The sequence below is a fragment of the Convolutriloba macropyga genome, chromosome 10 (genome assembly GCF_964194025.1).
Source record: "Convolutriloba macropyga chromosome 10, txConMacr16.3, whole genome shotgun sequence".
Lineage (NCBI taxonomy): Eukaryota > Metazoa > Xenacoelomorpha > Acoela > Convolutidae > Convolutriloba > Convolutriloba macropyga.
In genome coordinates, this window is record NC_134477.1 from 14,947,670 (window position 1) to 14,965,180 (window position 17,511).

A 17,511-nucleotide genomic window follows, 5' to 3' on the forward strand; every position below is an offset into this window, starting at 1 on the left:
TTTGAAAATGAAAGTCATTTTAGCAGCAAAAAACCTCGTTTAGCGGCTGAATGTAATCAGTCATTTTAAATTTTAGTATGGATACTCTGAACTCCGTCAATGAATTTCTTAAATGTTTTGAAGAAGAGGTATTTCAACGAAGTGAATACTCGTCAGCATTCAATTATTTTAGCAAAGAGTTAAACGAGTTCATTTTTTTTCATTTTATGGTCTTTTTGTTATTGTGGAAAGCTGAAAAAATCAGCAAACTTTCTTTCCCTCAAATCTGCTAATAGGTAGAAATTTAGATTTTGTTCCCTTTCACTAAGTTTTATGCCGCATCGGTTTACAAATCGGTTTTTCTCAATACTTTGCTAATTGGGTACTTATAAGTTTGTTGTTATCCAACCAGAATTGTCACATTGTAGAAGTTTGTTTTAAAAATGATTGCTACCGATTGAACCACAATAGCTTTGAATTACAGGAACCGGCATACCAGTATATCACAATATCAATAGTTTCATGGCATTTTCAATAAAGTTTCCTGTTTTGCTGAAATTAGAGATTGGTTCTTTTAGAAAGCCATTGTTTTGATGTCATCTGCTCTTATGGAAACGAAAAGCAGTCGAGCTATTTTGAAAATTTTGTTCCCGGTCCACTTACAATTATGAATTATTTTTTTTCCATCAAACCTCCATCAAAGTAATTGGAAATTTTTCGTTTTCCACATACATTTTATCTATATTTAAATCGATGTTGATTGTTAGTAACAAAATTCGTCCCGTTTGATCAAAAAGTTATCTAAAGAATTTTAGTGTTTGAAATTTCTTGAATTATATTGTACTCATTAAAACTCATTTGAAAAGCTGAAAAGTTGATTTTTTTTGCAGCAGTTTGTAGAATTTTTCTGTATAGATTTATTCTGTATTTTTCTGCATAGTTTTGATTTTTTGCAGAACCGAAGAGAACAACAACAACTGGAACAACATCCACAACCAGTACATCAGCATCAACAACCACCTCAACGCCAACAACATCAACCTCACCTGAGCACATTTGCCAGTATGGAAACAGTTCCAGAATTGGAAGGCTTAGGCGTCTACTCAACATTTCAGAAGATACATCTACACCTTTGACATCTACTCTTTTCGACATGGTTATTATTTTCCGTTTTATTATGTCAACTTTTTTTTTAAAAAAATAGTAATTTGACACCACAGTAATTGATATCACTGATTATGAGTAATCGCTTATTTTAACCAATAGTAGTACAAACCATAAAAGGGTAAACCGTAGCACTAAGTAAACGAATTATAGAAATATGCAACTGAGAAAAGTAGTTTTGAGAAATTCTGTAACGTTAATATTTTTGAAGGAGTCGGTTTTTTGGGAACTTGTAACACTTAGAGCTGACAACGAAGTATCAATTAATATGCAAGTATTGAAATTTATGGAAACGGATTTTCTATGATAGACGTATCGACTACCTTCATTTTTCTGCTAACACTTAAAATCAACGGTAAGGTTCCCTATGGTATTTCACGGCAAGATTTTTATTTGGTGCTTATCAACACTTGAATGATGGGAATCATGGCACAGATTCAAAGCGAACTGTAGAAAATGAATGTTCTATAAGATCCGCTTTCCATTTATTTATCTGCAGAACATATTCTTCATTTAACTATGCAATCTTTCAACGTAATTTCAATGTAATTTAAATCTCCATTTTTTCCCCTGTTTTGTTGAGACATATGTTCAAGTTGTGTGTTAGCTTTTTTTTTACTGAACTGTTCTTATTGACAAACTTAGGAATGCTTAAAAGTTCTTTTTATGAACAATTTTATTTAAATTTCTCTGATTACAACATTTCTTGGACGCCCTAATTGCAATTTTTCGATTTATGAGGTCAACCCTGTAATAAAAAAAGTATCTTGAATTTCCAGACTGAAAATTTGAATTTATAGAACTTTAGTAGAAATATCTTTTTGATTCAATTTTAGCCCAAAAACTACTCGACTGTGGGAATTGAGATTATTGTGAGAGGATCTTTCACTTCGGTCAAACTCAGCTTGACTGCCGAAGACACTGAAGGCAATGAAAAGACACCCAAAATCGCAGATGGAGGAGATTTGAAAGACATTGTAAGTACATTTAAAAGTGACTTGGTTAATCAATTATTATACAATTTAATAAAAAGTTTGGTTTCAGTATTTTACACTTTAGAGAACAGATACTTTTTTAAAAGCTATTTAATTATTTAGAAACTATTTTTTATTTAAATAATTATTTAAAAAGAAAAAGAAATTTAAAACAAATAATTAAGACTTAATATCGATTAGCGCCGTACTGAACGGAAGCTAGGAGGAATTTTGCTTATTTGAGCACCTTTTCAGATCTGTTCAGATCTATATCTATATACATTACTATGTATCAATTCTGGTTTCATTTTCTTTCAGTGTGAATGTCTACAATTGATATTGTCTTTTCAACGTCTGAATTCAGCCCTATATTGCGATCATTTATTATACAGGAAATTTTTATTATATCGAAAAACAACGTTCAGTAATGGTTCAATATTACTTTTGTCGGACATTTTGTAATCATTTTTGGGTTGCAGTGACTGGTCTTAAATAGTTCTGTACACCTTAATTGGAGCAACAAAAAATATTTTTCTGGTCTCCTGCAAGAGATTTTTTCCTTATTTCTGAATTCCTGTTCACAGATGCATCGAAATTAAACATATTTTGAGCTCCAGAACTAAAGTTTTATAGTATAATCAACAACTTTTAACTCATTACCTTCTGTTTAATTGAAAAATCAATTTTGACCTATTTTCAGACTGTAACCCGTGGAGACGGTCCTCTGTTGATCGATTACACAAAGAGATTCAGGATTTCGAAACTGACGGTAGACATTGATGAGATCGTGCCTCGAGGCGCTGCCGATGCGGACAAATTCATCAAGATCATCGTTATTCCTCGCAAATGTTGGAGTGAGTACTTTTTAATTGCTTCTGGTAATGGATCCGGAGGTCAGTGGTTCGAATCCCGGTGGGGTTAAATGTTTTTCTACCCTCTGTTGTTCGAGGGCAATTCTTCCGACATTAGTCGGTTTATGTTTAGAAATTGTAAATTTATAACTACTATCATTATCCAGCACATTGGTCATGCTTGTATAAAAGATTTCAATTATTTTTTAATTATAGTCACTCCTGGAAATTGAAAACAGTCAATTTCACAATAATAATTATTATAATTGCTTTTAAACACCGGATTCTGCAAACAATAGTACAGAAAGTATAATACTTAGCGGCAAAGAACAGTTTATTTATCCTAAAAAGTGACCAACATGCATCCAACACCCCACCCCACCCCCTTCCCATTTTCATTCAGTATCCGACCCTGGTTTTTCGTTTGAGCGCCCTACTGGCTATTGGCGGCCGATCAATGAAAGTTGAAGGTTTCTTTAATTCACATGAAGTGATACTCTAGGCTCATGTCAGTTCAGTTTTGGAACAAATGTCAACTAAGCTACTATTTTTAATTTTTTACGTGTGAATACTCCCGTCTTTTTGAAGTACCTGCTGCTCTGACCAGACTGTTAAATAGTATTATTGCAAAACTTTTATTAGAGTGAAGCTGAATTAGCGTCTCATATATGAAACAGCAAACAGTAAAATGATCACGTGTACAAATCTGCATGTGAAAATATCAAAATGGTCATTAGACTGATAACATAACAAAAATATAAATACCTTGTGAGTCCTTTTTCAAGTCAGTCTCTGAAGTTATAGATAGATCTACCTACGCGCTCGATACCGAAGGATGAAAACTAAAAAGAATTTTGAAAATAAAATTTCAGAGGATCTTTTCCGTTTGTGCCCCCAGTGCGTTATGCACCCCCCCCCCCAGTTACAGAGCACGTGTCTTATGTAAAAATATGGCACAGCCGTCTGGGGGTTGCACATAATATGCTCCCACTAAGCGGGGGGCACAAACGGAAAAGATCCGTTTCAGAATTCGTTGAGCTACGGGTTCTTTCGTGAAGAGGGATGAGTAAAAAGTTGCAAAACTTTTTAATAACCATTCAGACATCTCAAAAAATCTTTTTATCAACTTTTCTCGAGCGAAGCTTGTAGCAATTATATAATCCTGCGGGTCTTTATGCAATTTTTCTTACTACCCATTTTTGTCTCACTGTTTTTCATCAGTCGACCAAATTTTTGTTAAGTTTCATCTTAAGAATTGAGGTGAAAAATTATGGCCCAAAAGTTTAAGTGACTAAAAAGTAATCATAAAGCATTATTAGTAGCTAAGTTTGCAATTCATTGAAATTGTACAGAAAACAAAAACTCATCATTTCACAATGTAAAAAGCGGTTCATAGAGTTTAACCCCACATTCCACTACCACCCCCCGCCAATAATCTACGTGTGCACTTACACCAGAAGTTTTTAAATTTTTTGTTGATTTGGATACCATTTACTCTTTTTTGCATTCCTCCAATTGTTTTCCAATTCTCCAAGCAATTGAAATTTTAGGTGCATTTTTAGAGTTTACTTGTTCAGCATAAGAAGAAACCTCAAGGAAGCTCAAAGAATGAAATTTTGGCTTTTTAAAAATCAAGAGTGTGAAAGCAGATTGTGTGTATAGATTACGTCAAGTCTGCCGATGAGAGGTAATAGTTTGAATCAAGTTAGAGTCTTCTTCATTCTCCCTCATTGTGTTGGTTATAACGTCATTTTAAAGAGTTTTGTATCTAGGGAGTTCAAAGTTTATCTTCGTCACTATTTGTGAAAGCTTTTTCCTTGTTTTTTTTTCGCAATAGACCTTTATTCTATTTTAAATTAACAGGATTGAGGTTAGCGTGCAGAGTAAAAATGTGAATGAAAAATCAATCTATGACAAGCCCCTCTCTTTAATTGCTCTTGAACGAAGTTCATAGCAATTATTGTAAACGTGTTGGTCTTTTTGTATGCAAATTTTTCGCTTGACCATTTTGCGCTTTTGTTCTTGTCTTTTCATTATCGGGGTCATTTTGCAGCTTTCATAGTTTTCATAAATTTGATCTGGCGGCTCGCTGCGTGGGTAAAAAAAGATACCCTCGCAAATACTCCGCTTCCATTGACTGACACAGTTTGTCAGTTTGCTTGCTAAAAATTGGGGGAGATATTATTTTTGGACAATATCCAATTATAAATCCAAGTCAGCGTTCGCTTTCAAGCTTCGCTGCTATTTTCATCCATTATGAGCACACTACTGCTCATAACTAAACAACTTAAGGGCCGTGAAGAGTTATTGAGAGCCTTGTAAGTTGAGAGCTTCTGTTTTTGTGTAAGTTCTGCTACTCGTTTATAGGCTCTTTCTCATCTCTGAGAGATCGCTACAGGTGTAAATGTTGTTGTTGTTTTTCAATCCATTTTAATGGGGAAGGATTTACATTTTCAACTGGTTTTTGGTTCAGTCAATTTTCGCCCATCGATGTGTTCATCGTGCACAGTTGTGAGTGGCATCATTGGAAAGCTTGAGTTACGGAAGTTTAAAGTTTTTGTGAGAGTTACCCTCACATTTTTGTTCACATTTTTGGTAATTTTTTCTGAAACTTTGATCATTTTTGCTAAAAGATGATGAAATTATTAATGATAGACTCATTCTCTTTGGATTAAAGAGATTTGATGAACTTTTTCAAACAACTGTTGGCACCGAATAGTCTTATTTAGCCCACTTCTTGCAAGAAACTTGCTGCCACTCTTTGTTTTTTTTTAATATAAGGGCTATAAGTACCTCTGGTTTTTAAGAAAGTTTTCTAGAACTGACATTCGTGGGGCCTTTATATTTAAATCAATATTTATCAAAAATGCGTCAATTATTTTTTATTTTTTTTTTGGATTTTTGTTTGCCAATTAATTTATTGCGCATTTATTTGGAACGCTCAGTTTTTCCCCAGCCGTGTAGCATTGCCAGGGCCGGTTTTATTCTCATCAATGATTTCTGCAATGAAAAATGATTCGGATTTTACTTTGGGTCTGTCCTTTCAAAAAATTGTTTAAAATTTTTCCGTCCCAATTACAAACAAAACTGTCTTCAGTTGAGGTTCATTTTTTGAGAGGACTTATTTATGTTCCAATAAAACCTAATTAATTAATATTGTGTTTTCTGGCTCTGTCAATGCCTTTGTCAAGCTCATTATCCTTTTGGATCCGACAAATTTTTTAATATTTTTTTGATTTCTTGTGTTTCACTAGAATTTTATGTTCTTTTTGTAGTCTTATGACTGAGTCTAATTAATCAGTAGTCCAATGATCATTTTATGATGCTATTAAAAATGATCTACTACTTTCTGTTGAAAGCTTGTGCTTTTTCTCTCCTATTATTCGTTAAGTATCCAAAATTAATCTTTTATTCCATACATTGACTTTTTTTGTCTAAATGAGTATTTGGGTAATATTTGGGACAATTTCTTGGTTTCAATAGACAATCAACAAAATCAAGACCAGTTGTTCTCTAATTATGGCCTTTTACAATTCACAAATTTTTGGTTTGTATTGAGCCGCTGTCCTTTTTTTTAATTTTTGCTGTTAATTTTTATTTTCTTTTGCTGGTTTTCTTTTGTTATGTGCAGACTAGGATGATTTCAAATCCAACATCAATTGTTATACAGATCAAATTAACACGCAAAGGAACCCCAAGAAACTTTTATAATTATTTCAGCAAAAAGTTTCAACACTGTTAGACCATGAGTTTTGATCGTAATTAGTGATTGTTGCTTTTATTTCATTTTATGTTTTGTCTTGTTTCTTAGTCTTTGTAATGGCAGGTGTCATTCGATTAATTATTACAGCTTTGTTGAAAAGTTTTTCGGATCTTTTCCGTTTGTGCCCCCCCCCCAAACTTAGAGGGTGCTTATAATTTGCAATCCAGTTAATGCTTTAATGTACTCAAAAGTCGCTATTAATTGTCTTTACATCAAAATTTGTAAACAATTCATATGTAAACTGTGCATTTTTTGCTCAGTATTTTTGTCCTTCACTATCATTCGGGCAGAGGTATTTGGCAAAACAAGCGTAGGAATGAGTGGAAAACATTTATTAAAAGTCCTTGCTTTATCGCAAGTAGTTCAGTGTTAAGGGGATTAGGAAAAATTCGAGAAAAAGTTTTCCACAAATAATGCTGAACATAAAATTAAATACTGCAAATGCTGAATTGTGACCGTTTCTGTCAATTGTTATTCTGTAGAGACATTTGTTAGGGACACATGAGTACTTTAGCATCAGGTAGATTTTGAGGTATAGCTTTTGAGAGTTTTGATATATATTCGCCTGATGTCCTCAAAAAGTCCGCTGAAATTTTTTTGCCTAATGACAAAAATTGGCTTCGCTTAATCGAGGGTTCACCTAATAGTCCATCCCCTCAAAAATGCATGCATGTAAGGTGTGAACAGTTCTTGTTCATCTTAAATTCAATGATGTTTTCAATGTATGTGCTCTGATTTGGTCTGGAGGCCCGAGTTCTAATTAATTAAAATTAATGAAAATGTGAATGAGCCGAATCTTTTGGGCGCATTTTTCAAAATGAGTCAGCCTAACTTGGTTTTTTTTCGACAGAACCAAAGCGGACAAAACGGACAAAATTGTAATAACCCAGCTGTTGTATTAGCTAACTCCATATACTGCCAAATATTTAGAGCTTAGAGGACTCGTACCTACTATCTCCAGAATCGCGATCAGGCATGCTACCGTTGCACCAAAGCTCTGCAGAAGTAGCAAATTTGTGTTCGCTTGATATACCACAAGCTGGGTTATTACACTCTGTAGGGCGCATTTTTCAAATTGAGTCAGCCTAACTTGGGTCTTTTTTCGACAGAACCAAAACGGACAACGACCACTGCACCCCCGACAACTACACCCCCCTTCGCCTGTGATGTGCTGGATCTGCCCATTGAGAGTGCGGAGGTGTCTCCCAAAACCGACACGAGTGAAGAGGTTCAGATAGCCGAAAGTGGAGATACAATTGAGAGCACCGATATTGAAGATGTTGCTGATACTGTGACCGTTGTGTTCAGTTTACCTGTGAGATTTTTTTTGTTTGTTTACTAAAATCTGTCATATTATCTTTCAGTAATTTTGAGTTTGAAAAATTACCTTTTTTGATACAGTTCCAAAAATTTGTCAGTCTGTTTAGCAAAAACAAGCATCAATATTAACGGGTACCGAAATTGGTTGCTTCCCGATTGCTTATTGCTCATCAAACGACGACTGTTATAATGATTATTATGATGATTTATCACGAATAATTATAACGAATAATTATAACGAATAATTATAATTTTAAACATATAATTTTAAACATAATTTTAAATATAATTTTAAACATAATTTTATTTATTTGTTTAATTTCTCTCGTTTCAGTCAATGGTTGGAATTGTGAATATTACGACATCAGAACCCATCCAGTTCGGAATGGTGATTGATGACGACCAGGGAGACAAGTTCGAGGTCACTACCTCTGGTTTCAAAGACTTCCCATCAGATACGGAACCTGACAGAGGAAATGTAAGTATAATTAAAACTTGTGCCCTATTTAAACTAGTAAATAAGACAAATTCTGGATGTCCCCCCCCCAGTACGTTATGCACCCAGTTATAGAGCACGTGCCATTACGCAGTAAACCATTATGAAAATGAGTCGGGGGGTGCAAATAATATGCACCCACTAAGCTGAAGGAGGTTGAGGGGGGCACACACAAAAAAGATCTCAAGTGCTTAATGTGTTAAATCTGTAACTTAGACGCATTCTTGGTGTGTCTATGGTATAAAATATGGCCTCAAATAGTAGTCTTAAAACGACCTTTTGAATTGATTAAAGATTGAAGAAATTTGATTTGAACAATTTATGGAGAACCAATAAAAATATTTTGAGGCAAAATTTATTCATGGAATTCTTTTTCGTCTTATTTCAGGTGGACACTGAGACATTTGAGACGGAAGCCGGCACCCCAACTGTGATCTACATTCCAACATATGAGCCCGACTACGAAGATGTGGATGACGCGGTCAAGGTCACGATTGTGTTCAAAGATACAGTCGGCGCTTTTGTACTGGAATCTCTGACAGTCGTCGGATGTGCTAAGGAATCAACAACAACGCCTACAACAACTTCAACTACGACTCGTAAGTTTAATAAATTTACACTTTCTTTCGTTTGATTTTTCCTGTCATGAACGAAAAGTTTCAAAATCTCTAAATCTTTTTGAGAAATATATATATATATATATATATATATATATATATATATATTGAAATATATGTAATATATATCAATTGAATATATATATATATATATATATATATATATATATGTGTGTGTGTGTGTGTGTATGTATCACATGAAATTTTATGTTAGGAAAGGTCCGACGTTAAGAAAACAACTACTTAGTGAATGAACGAAAAGCTTCAATGCAGTTGCCTCTATAAGAGAGTTTGAAAAAAGGTAGGTAGTTAAAATTATTCCATTTTAGCCACGACTTCAACAGTAACTGTCAGCCCCTGTGACATAACGGAAATGTTCCCACTGCCAACACCGACACCGGCATTTACAACTACCGCCCCAACATCAGTCGTAACTGGAACAGGTACTGCTAGTGGAGAAGGTGGAGAAGGCACTACTAGTGGAGAAGGTGGGGCAGGCACTACTACTCCAAAAGGTGGAGCAGGCATTACTACTACAAAAGGTGGAGCAGGCACTACTAGTGAAGAAGGTGGAGCAGGCACTACTACTCCAAAAGGTGGAGCAGGCACTACTACTCCAAAAGGTGGTGCAGGCACTACTACTCCAAAAGGTGGTGCAGGCACTACTACTCCAAAAGGTGGAGCAGGCACTACTAGTGAAGAAGGTGGAGCAGGCACTACTACTCCAAAAGGTGGAGCAGGCACTACTACTCCAAAAGGTGGTGCAGGCACTACTACTCCAAAAGGTGGTGCAGGCACTACTACTCCAAAAGGTGGAGCAGGCACTACTACTCCAAAAGGTGGTGCAGGCACTACTACTCCAAAAGGTGGAGCAGGCACTACTACTCCAGAAGGTGGAGCAGGCACTACTACTCCAAAAGGTGGAGCAGGCACTACTACTCCAAAAGGTGGCGCAGGCACTACTAGCGAAGAAGGTGGAGCAGGCACTACTACTCCAAAAGGTGGCGCAGGCACTACTACTCCAAAAGGTGGAGCAGGCACTACTACTCCAAAAGGTGGAGCAGGCACTACTACTCCAAAAGGTGGTGCAGGCACTACTACTCCAAAAGGTGGAGCAGGCACTACTACTCCAAAAGGTGGAGCAGGCACTACTACTCCAAAAGGTGGAGCAGGCACTACTAGTGAAGAAGGTGGAGCAGGCACTACTACTCCAAAAGGTGGAGCAGGCACTACTACTCCAAAAGGTGGCGCAGTCACTACTAGCGAAGAAGGTGGAGCAGGCACTACTACTCCAAAAGGTGGCGCAGGCACTACTAGCGAAGAAGGTGGAGCAGGCACTACTACTCCAAAAGGTGGAGCAGGCACTACTACTCCAAAAGGTGGAGCAGGCACTACTAGTGAAGAAGGTGGAGCAGGCACTACTACTCCAAAAGGTGGAGCAGGCACTACTACAAAAGGTGGAGCAGGCACTACTAGTGAAGAAGGTGGAGCAGGAACCACTACTCCAAAAGGTGGTGCAGGCACTACTAGCGAAGAAGGTGGAGCAGGCACTACTACTCCAAAAGGTGGAGCAGGCACTACTACTCCAAAAGGTGGTGCAGGCACTACTAGCGAAGAAGGTGGAGCAGGCACTACTACTCCAAAAGGTGGAGCAGGCACTACCAGTGAAGAAGGTGGAGCAGGCACTACTACTCCAAAAGGTGGAGCAGGCAGTACTACTCCAAAAGGTGGAGCAGGCACTACTAGTGAAGAAGGTGGAGCAGGCACTACTACTCCAAAAGGTGGAGCAGGCACTACTACTCCAAAAGGTGGAGCAGGCACTACTACTCCAAGAGGTGGAGCAGGCACTACTAGTGAAGAAGGTGGAGCAGGTACTACTACTGGTAAAGGTGGAGAAGGCAGCACTACAAGTGGAGCTGGTGGTTCTAGCACTCCATTTGTTCCTCTTACATCACCACCGCCAACTGTTGGATTCGTTTGTACAGATATGGAGGGAGCGCCGCATCAATCAATTTACAAATACAACGTGAGAATTTGTTCAGATATGTTAATTGTTCAGTTTTGAAGTTTTTCCAGTTGAAAAAAAATTGCTAGTAATGAAAAATTATTTTTTAGTTTCGCAAATTATGGACTGCTTGACTACATGGCAGTGACCTCAACTTCTACCAAAATTAATTTTGTAAAACTGTTTTCAGCCTTCACAAGTTGTGATGCAAGTTAACTTTACTGTGAGGCCAAATAATGGCGAGGAGTTTGAGAGTGCTGACGTAACTGTCACTGTCGAAGATTCCAACGGAGATCTACAATACTTGGCTGTGTCCAGTCGATCACCAGTTTTGTTGACAACCGTATCTGTGGCTGAGTATCCTGTGGTGAGTTTTTATTATTTTTCTATTTTTATTTTCATGTTTATTCTTGTTTTCATAGAAACTGAAGTTTTTGATCAACTGGTCTTGCTTTCGATCTTTTTCTGAATACAAAAGATTATGAATAGTTGAGCCGAGTTGTTGGTTTTTTGCCTTTTGCGGCTTGAATATAATAGTATTGGCATCCTCGCTATACGTTTGCGATTTTGCCGCGGCCTCTCTTTGTAAAAGAAAAGAAGCAACAAATAATTGAGTGAAATTTACTGAATTTCATTGGTTTTTCTTCTAGAAGAGAAGAATCGGAGTTTTCATTGCGTCTTATTAATTACCCTCAAACGAATTTTGTAGCTATTAATGTAGTCGTGTCGGTCTTTATCACTACGGCTTTTCGTACTACCGGTTTTTGGTTTTACCTCTTTTCGTCTGACCACCGAATTTTTGTGATTTTTGTCTTAATAGACGGGACATACTAGGAGTACATTGCATAAAACTGACGTCAATTGGCGATGAACGTTTCAGGATCAAGATCCACCCAAGATCTCGGTGACGGAAGACGCGAGTTACCTTTTCCTTAATGACAACGATGACTCTCTCGAGATCACAATCTCCACTCTCATTCTGGACATCGAAGGTTGCAACAAGGGAATCCTGGACGTCATCTTGATCCAGTGTGAAAGTAAGATTTAGCTCATGAAAAATAATTATAACAATTTAGGAGACTGTCCTCACTGCCCCCCCCCCCCCCCCCATCGTGAACAATAGTTTCGACTTCTTTAGCATGAGTGCATAAATTAATAAAATGATGCGTTATTTTCGCATTGACATTGGTTCGTAGATAGGCTGATAGGAGGTCGGACTGTCGATAACAATTTATTTATATCACAATAAAGAGGTAAAAATGTAAAATAGTAACTATAGATAAGTAGCTTTCTACCGGGGGAAAAGAAAGAAAATTTTTGGGGTTGAATTGTGTATAGCTGGAGCTCACTTTCCGATTGCAGCTGCGCTTTTTTATGCTCCTACTACTTTTCTTCCGCATTTAAATCAAATTTTTCTTCCGCATTTAAATCAAATTTCAACTTTATATATAAAAAAAAATTCCATCTAATAATTGTGTTGTACTCATATTCCAGAAGAGACTACCACCACCCCTGAGCCAACGACGACCACCCCTGTCTGTATACCTGAGAAAGTGGGCCAGAAGAATGGCAAGTTCAATGAGACATCACCCATTGGAGAATCTTTCACTGTCCTCGACAAAACTAACAGGGTTCGTACTACCTCAAAACCCGTCTTAAAAACCTTCATAAAATACAACCACGTCCAAATTTTACGTGAAATAAATTGAAAGGTTTCGTAACGATTGTAACCGAATTTTATTGTTCCGACCCCCATAGGCGCCGTATGAAAGTCTTCTGGAATTAAAAGTTTGTCGTTTTTTGCAGATTTAACTCGATAATTATACAAATTGCATTTTTTTTTCAATATTTGAAGAATTCCACTCAACAATTGGTCTAACTGGCAAGTACTTGGAACACTTGGTCGGTTTGCCGGGCGTGTGACAAATTCAGGGAGAGGTTCGATAATATCATGGACTCTCAGAATCAGAGACTTTTTGGTTTTTATTTTGATGCTGCCTTTTTTCAAAATATTCTGCTTTTGTTGTTTTAATGTTAATTACTGAAAAAATTTTCTATTCACGGCTCCGTTGTTGACAACTCGATTTTACTTAATTTTCAGGCCGAATGTAGAAACGGTTTGTTTTCAGAGAACCAAAGGGTTTTTATGGCTTTGAGGAAGAGTTTTAGTAAAATTTAACTGAATTCTTGTCTTTTGCCTTCAATTGTTATTCTTTTGGCAGTCTGATTTTTAAGTTTGACCACTCAAAAATCTAAATTTTTTCCTCAATAGGTGCTAGTGAACCTTTCCTATTCATTCAGTTGTTGCCTAATGTCTCTTATGCTATTGAATGTATTTGTTTTAAGGAAATTTTTGTGATTTTTTGAACTTGTCAACTTTTATAATATTTTAGTCAACATTTTGCTTATTCTCAGTAAGTACAGCTCAACCTTTCCTCCTTGTAGAATGAAAACTAATTTTGTGGCCGATTGTTTCAACAGAAGTTTTTTTTTTGCTTTTGGTACTACCAGATTTTATACAAAATTTTCTGATTTTACCCATTTTTGCTGTTGCACATAATTGCCGATTTTTGCTAATGTTTTTGTTTCTTCTGTAAATTGTCACATTATTTAACAATTTAACTGAAAAATTTTTTTACAATATTTGAAACTGAACATAATTTTTTTTTTATAACATGGTTGGAAGGGCTGTGACACCGTTCTCTTGCAGAAATTGCTAGTTTTTTATTTTTGCTTTTTATTTGTTGTTAATTTTTGTTGTCATATGCCAAATATTGTTTAATAAAAGGTCTCAGTGGCCAAATATGGATAAACAAATGAACTTAAATAACTGATATTGGTAAATAACTAATGGTTGTTTTGACTTTCGAACTAAAAAAAGTGTAACAGTATTCTTGTTGTGGTTTGCGTTTTTTTTCGTTTTTTACAATGTTGTATCATTTTCGGTAATTCGCCTCATTATTTAGAGCTCTTTTTAATGTTTTGGCGAATCAAACAATAATTTTCTGTTGTTTAAATGATGTCGTCAGGTTATAGACAATTTGTTTCAGAAGGATTTCGTGAAGTTTAGATACCTTTCAGTTTTTGTGGTTCTTTTTGTTGTCATTTTCTGACAGTCGTTTTACAAAAAGATGTTATGATGATCAAAGGAGACGCAAATGAAGATGTTGTTTTCTCGCTATTAATATCTTATAAATTTAATGGCTTCGAAACTGGTTTCGTAAAGTTGTTTTTGAAACTTTTTAGTTCTGCTTGTATTTAATGTTATTTTATAGTCTTATGTTTTAGTCTCGTTAAAAACATTTGAAATTTGTTTTCCGCCGAGTAGTTGCAAGACAAACTGTCTACTCTGTTAGTCGAAAGCTTTTGTCCGCGTTGAATTTTGAAAATTTTTGTTTTTAATACAAAAAAGAGATAGATTTTTGAGATCTGCCATAATTATTTCTGTTAAATTGTAGCTAGGTATCTCTATATACAATTCACATCATTTATCTTTTAAAATACGATTTGCTCCTCATAACGGTTTTATTTTTCCTCAAATGGTCTTTCTTCTTGAAACAACCAGTTTTCATAAAAATCATTTTTCGTGATTTTTGCAAATTTGCATCTTTTATGTAGGTTTTTGTTTTCTTTTCACAGTATAACAATAATGGGCGTCATTTGACTTACAAACGTTGTCACCTGCAAAAAATGCAAACGATAAACGAACATTTTAATTGGTTTTACTGATCACCTTAATATTTAATTGATTGGGGGACATCGTTTTCGTGCACAGTTTTTCGTGCAAATTTTGCCTGTATTTGTCGTTCTTTTTGCAGTCGTATGACTTATCCTGGATAATGAAAGACCTCAGTCGCTCTCTATTGATCTCTCTAATCGCTCTCTATATAAAAGGTTCTCCCAATGATTTCATTTGATGCGTAATGATTCTAATCAGTTCGAATTTAATTCTTTTTTTAAAAAAAGCAATGTTTTAATAAACTTTGCCCCTTTTGCTCTTTTCTAGTCGACTTGTTGCCAAGTCGCATTGAGGAAAAGTGCCATATTTTGTTTTAGAAAGGTACCGGTTAATCTTCTTAGTATAAATTTTATCTAATGCCTTTTTGATTTGATTATTAGTGGTTTTCAAAAAATGGACAAGGAGTTTTGGTCTTAATTAATGTTTGAAACTATTTGATTTTTTTTGCCGTTTTTTCTGGAAGTCAGTTTATGATAGCCACAGGTCTCATAGACCCTCTAGATTATAATAATTTATTCTTTTAGTAGTTGGTTGAACGATATGTTGATATTTTTTTTTATCTCTTCCTCATTTGGTAGACAATTAAGTGAAAGATGTAGATGAGCGGGGTCGGAACTTAATGTACGAACGCATATTACCGAGCCTCCTTGTTAAAATCTATATTTGGTTACTGGAACAAGAAAATTTCAAAGTTAGAAACTTGAAGCGAAGAAGTATTAAGAAGAATTGCAACTTTTGCTTTATATCTATTAAGCATGCAAGAATTTCGCAGCGTGGATTCAAACTTTCAAATAATCTTGCATCAAATATAATTTTTGATACAATTTGATGCAAGATGCATGTATTTACAATTGTATTTATTTTTATATTTTAACATTCGTATATATATACATATATATATATATATATATACATATATACGTATACATATATATATATATATATATATATATATATATATATATATATATATAGATATAGATATATATATATATATATATATATATATATATATATATATATATAATTTACATTTGTATATATATATATATATATATATATAAATAAATAAATATAATATTTTGATGCAAATATATTTATAATGTTGCATTTGATGCATATATAATCAAATATAATCTTGCCTTCCGAGATTTTTTGCGCTTCTCTCAAGATTTTAATAAATTATGGGATACTAGGATTAGAATACTTAAAAATTAAATGATGTTAACCTTTTCATTGAGCACTTTTACAGGATTCTAACACGACCGTCGTAAGCTTTATATTTTGCCTCGTGTAACAAATCTGAACTTCGATTGTAATTTGCATCGCTGAATATTTTGATGAGATTGGGTTGAATTAACTTGTTTTCAAAGAAAGTTACTAATAAGTACCCGGACCTAAAGCCAAGTCAACTTCAGCACTGCTCAAGTCTAAATTACAATTCTAATTTCAGCTTAGATTCAAAACCATGATCATGCCAATTTTTACAATTGTACTTGTCAGTCTTGTGCACGTTTTTTCTAAGACTTGCAAATCTAAATCCAAGTCTTGGCAATTCGAAAAACATCCGAATTGGCCGAAAAATTGTCGAATATAGGCCCGGAGAACGCGAAAATTGGCCGCGAATTGTCGAAATAACTTCTTTGGAAAACAAGTAACTTAACCCGATCATGTGAAATAACCCACGAAGCAAGTTACAATCACAATTCAGATTTTTACCATGAGGCAATGAATAGAATTAACGAAGGCAGTACTAGAACAAGGTACCTTGTTAATTGAAATAAGTCGGTGTTTTTTGAAGTGTTCTAACACCATCATGGAAAGATTTAAAATCTTGCAAACATCATGCCAGAATTATTGCAAAGAAATGCATTGTTGTTCCATTTTTCCTGCAGAATTCATTCAAATTTTGAACCAATGCGCGAAATTCTTGCATGCTCAAAATCTTAAAACAACGAAACAACGTTTTTTTTTAAATTGAAATAATGTTTTCTTTACAAAAAAAGAAAATTGTTTTTTGAAGCAATTTTTTTTCATTAATGTACAATGTTTTTTTTGAAGTATAATCTAATTTTGTTTGTTTTTTAGAGAAAAGGAAAGATGATTAATGGTTTGTCCATTGAATTCAACGGACAATCAGATGACATCTACACAATCAGAATTGTCCTCTCATTCAGAGGAGAGCCAATCCTGTTCAGCCCAGAAGCTCAGACTGACCCCCAAATACTAGACTTGACGGCCATTGTTAGTTTACATGTCTTAACTGGAGTTTTTCACTGTGCCATGTCTGATCAGTGATTTTGAGCACTGATTTAGAGACAGTTGATAGGATCGCGTTGTGATTCACAGGCTGGTTTTTAAATGACAACTGAATCAAACTTTTATTTAGACAATAATTCTGAATAAAAGATGAAAGATTTTAAATTGTGCAATTAGGTGAAAAATTATGGTTTGGTAAAATTTTAGGCACTAAGAAATTGCAGAAAATATTAAACTACATAGTGAGTTCAACATAGATTAATAGAGATCAACATAGATTAATACAAACAGGTTGGCTTCTGGTCCAATTTGCGTTGTGTTCGAACGCTCTTTTTCCACAGAAC

At 35.1% G+C, this 17,511-nt stretch overlaps 1 protein-coding gene across 1 annotated transcript in view; it reads left to right on the top strand.

Annotated features, from left to right (window-relative positions):
* Positions 1-17,511, top strand: part of LOC142347933 (uncharacterized) — a 181,061-nt gene that overhangs the window by 9,350 nt on the left and 154,200 nt on the right. Inside the window, exons 10-20 of the mRNA XM_075399098.1 lie at positions 936-1,135; positions 1,980-2,120; positions 2,818-2,971; positions 7,841-8,046; positions 8,386-8,529; positions 8,936-9,146; positions 9,494-11,190; positions 11,360-11,536; positions 12,050-12,206; positions 12,664-12,800; positions 16,997-17,152. Coding sequence (XP_075255213.1) covers positions 936-1,135; positions 1,980-2,120; positions 2,818-2,971; positions 7,841-8,046; positions 8,386-8,529; positions 8,936-9,146; positions 9,494-11,190; positions 11,360-11,536; positions 12,050-12,206; positions 12,664-12,800; positions 16,997-17,152 — 3,380 coding nt within the window. The remainder of the gene's footprint in view (positions 1-935; positions 1,136-1,979; positions 2,121-2,817; positions 2,972-7,840; positions 8,047-8,385; positions 8,530-8,935; positions 9,147-9,493; positions 11,191-11,359; positions 11,537-12,049; positions 12,207-12,663; positions 12,801-16,996; positions 17,153-17,511) is intronic.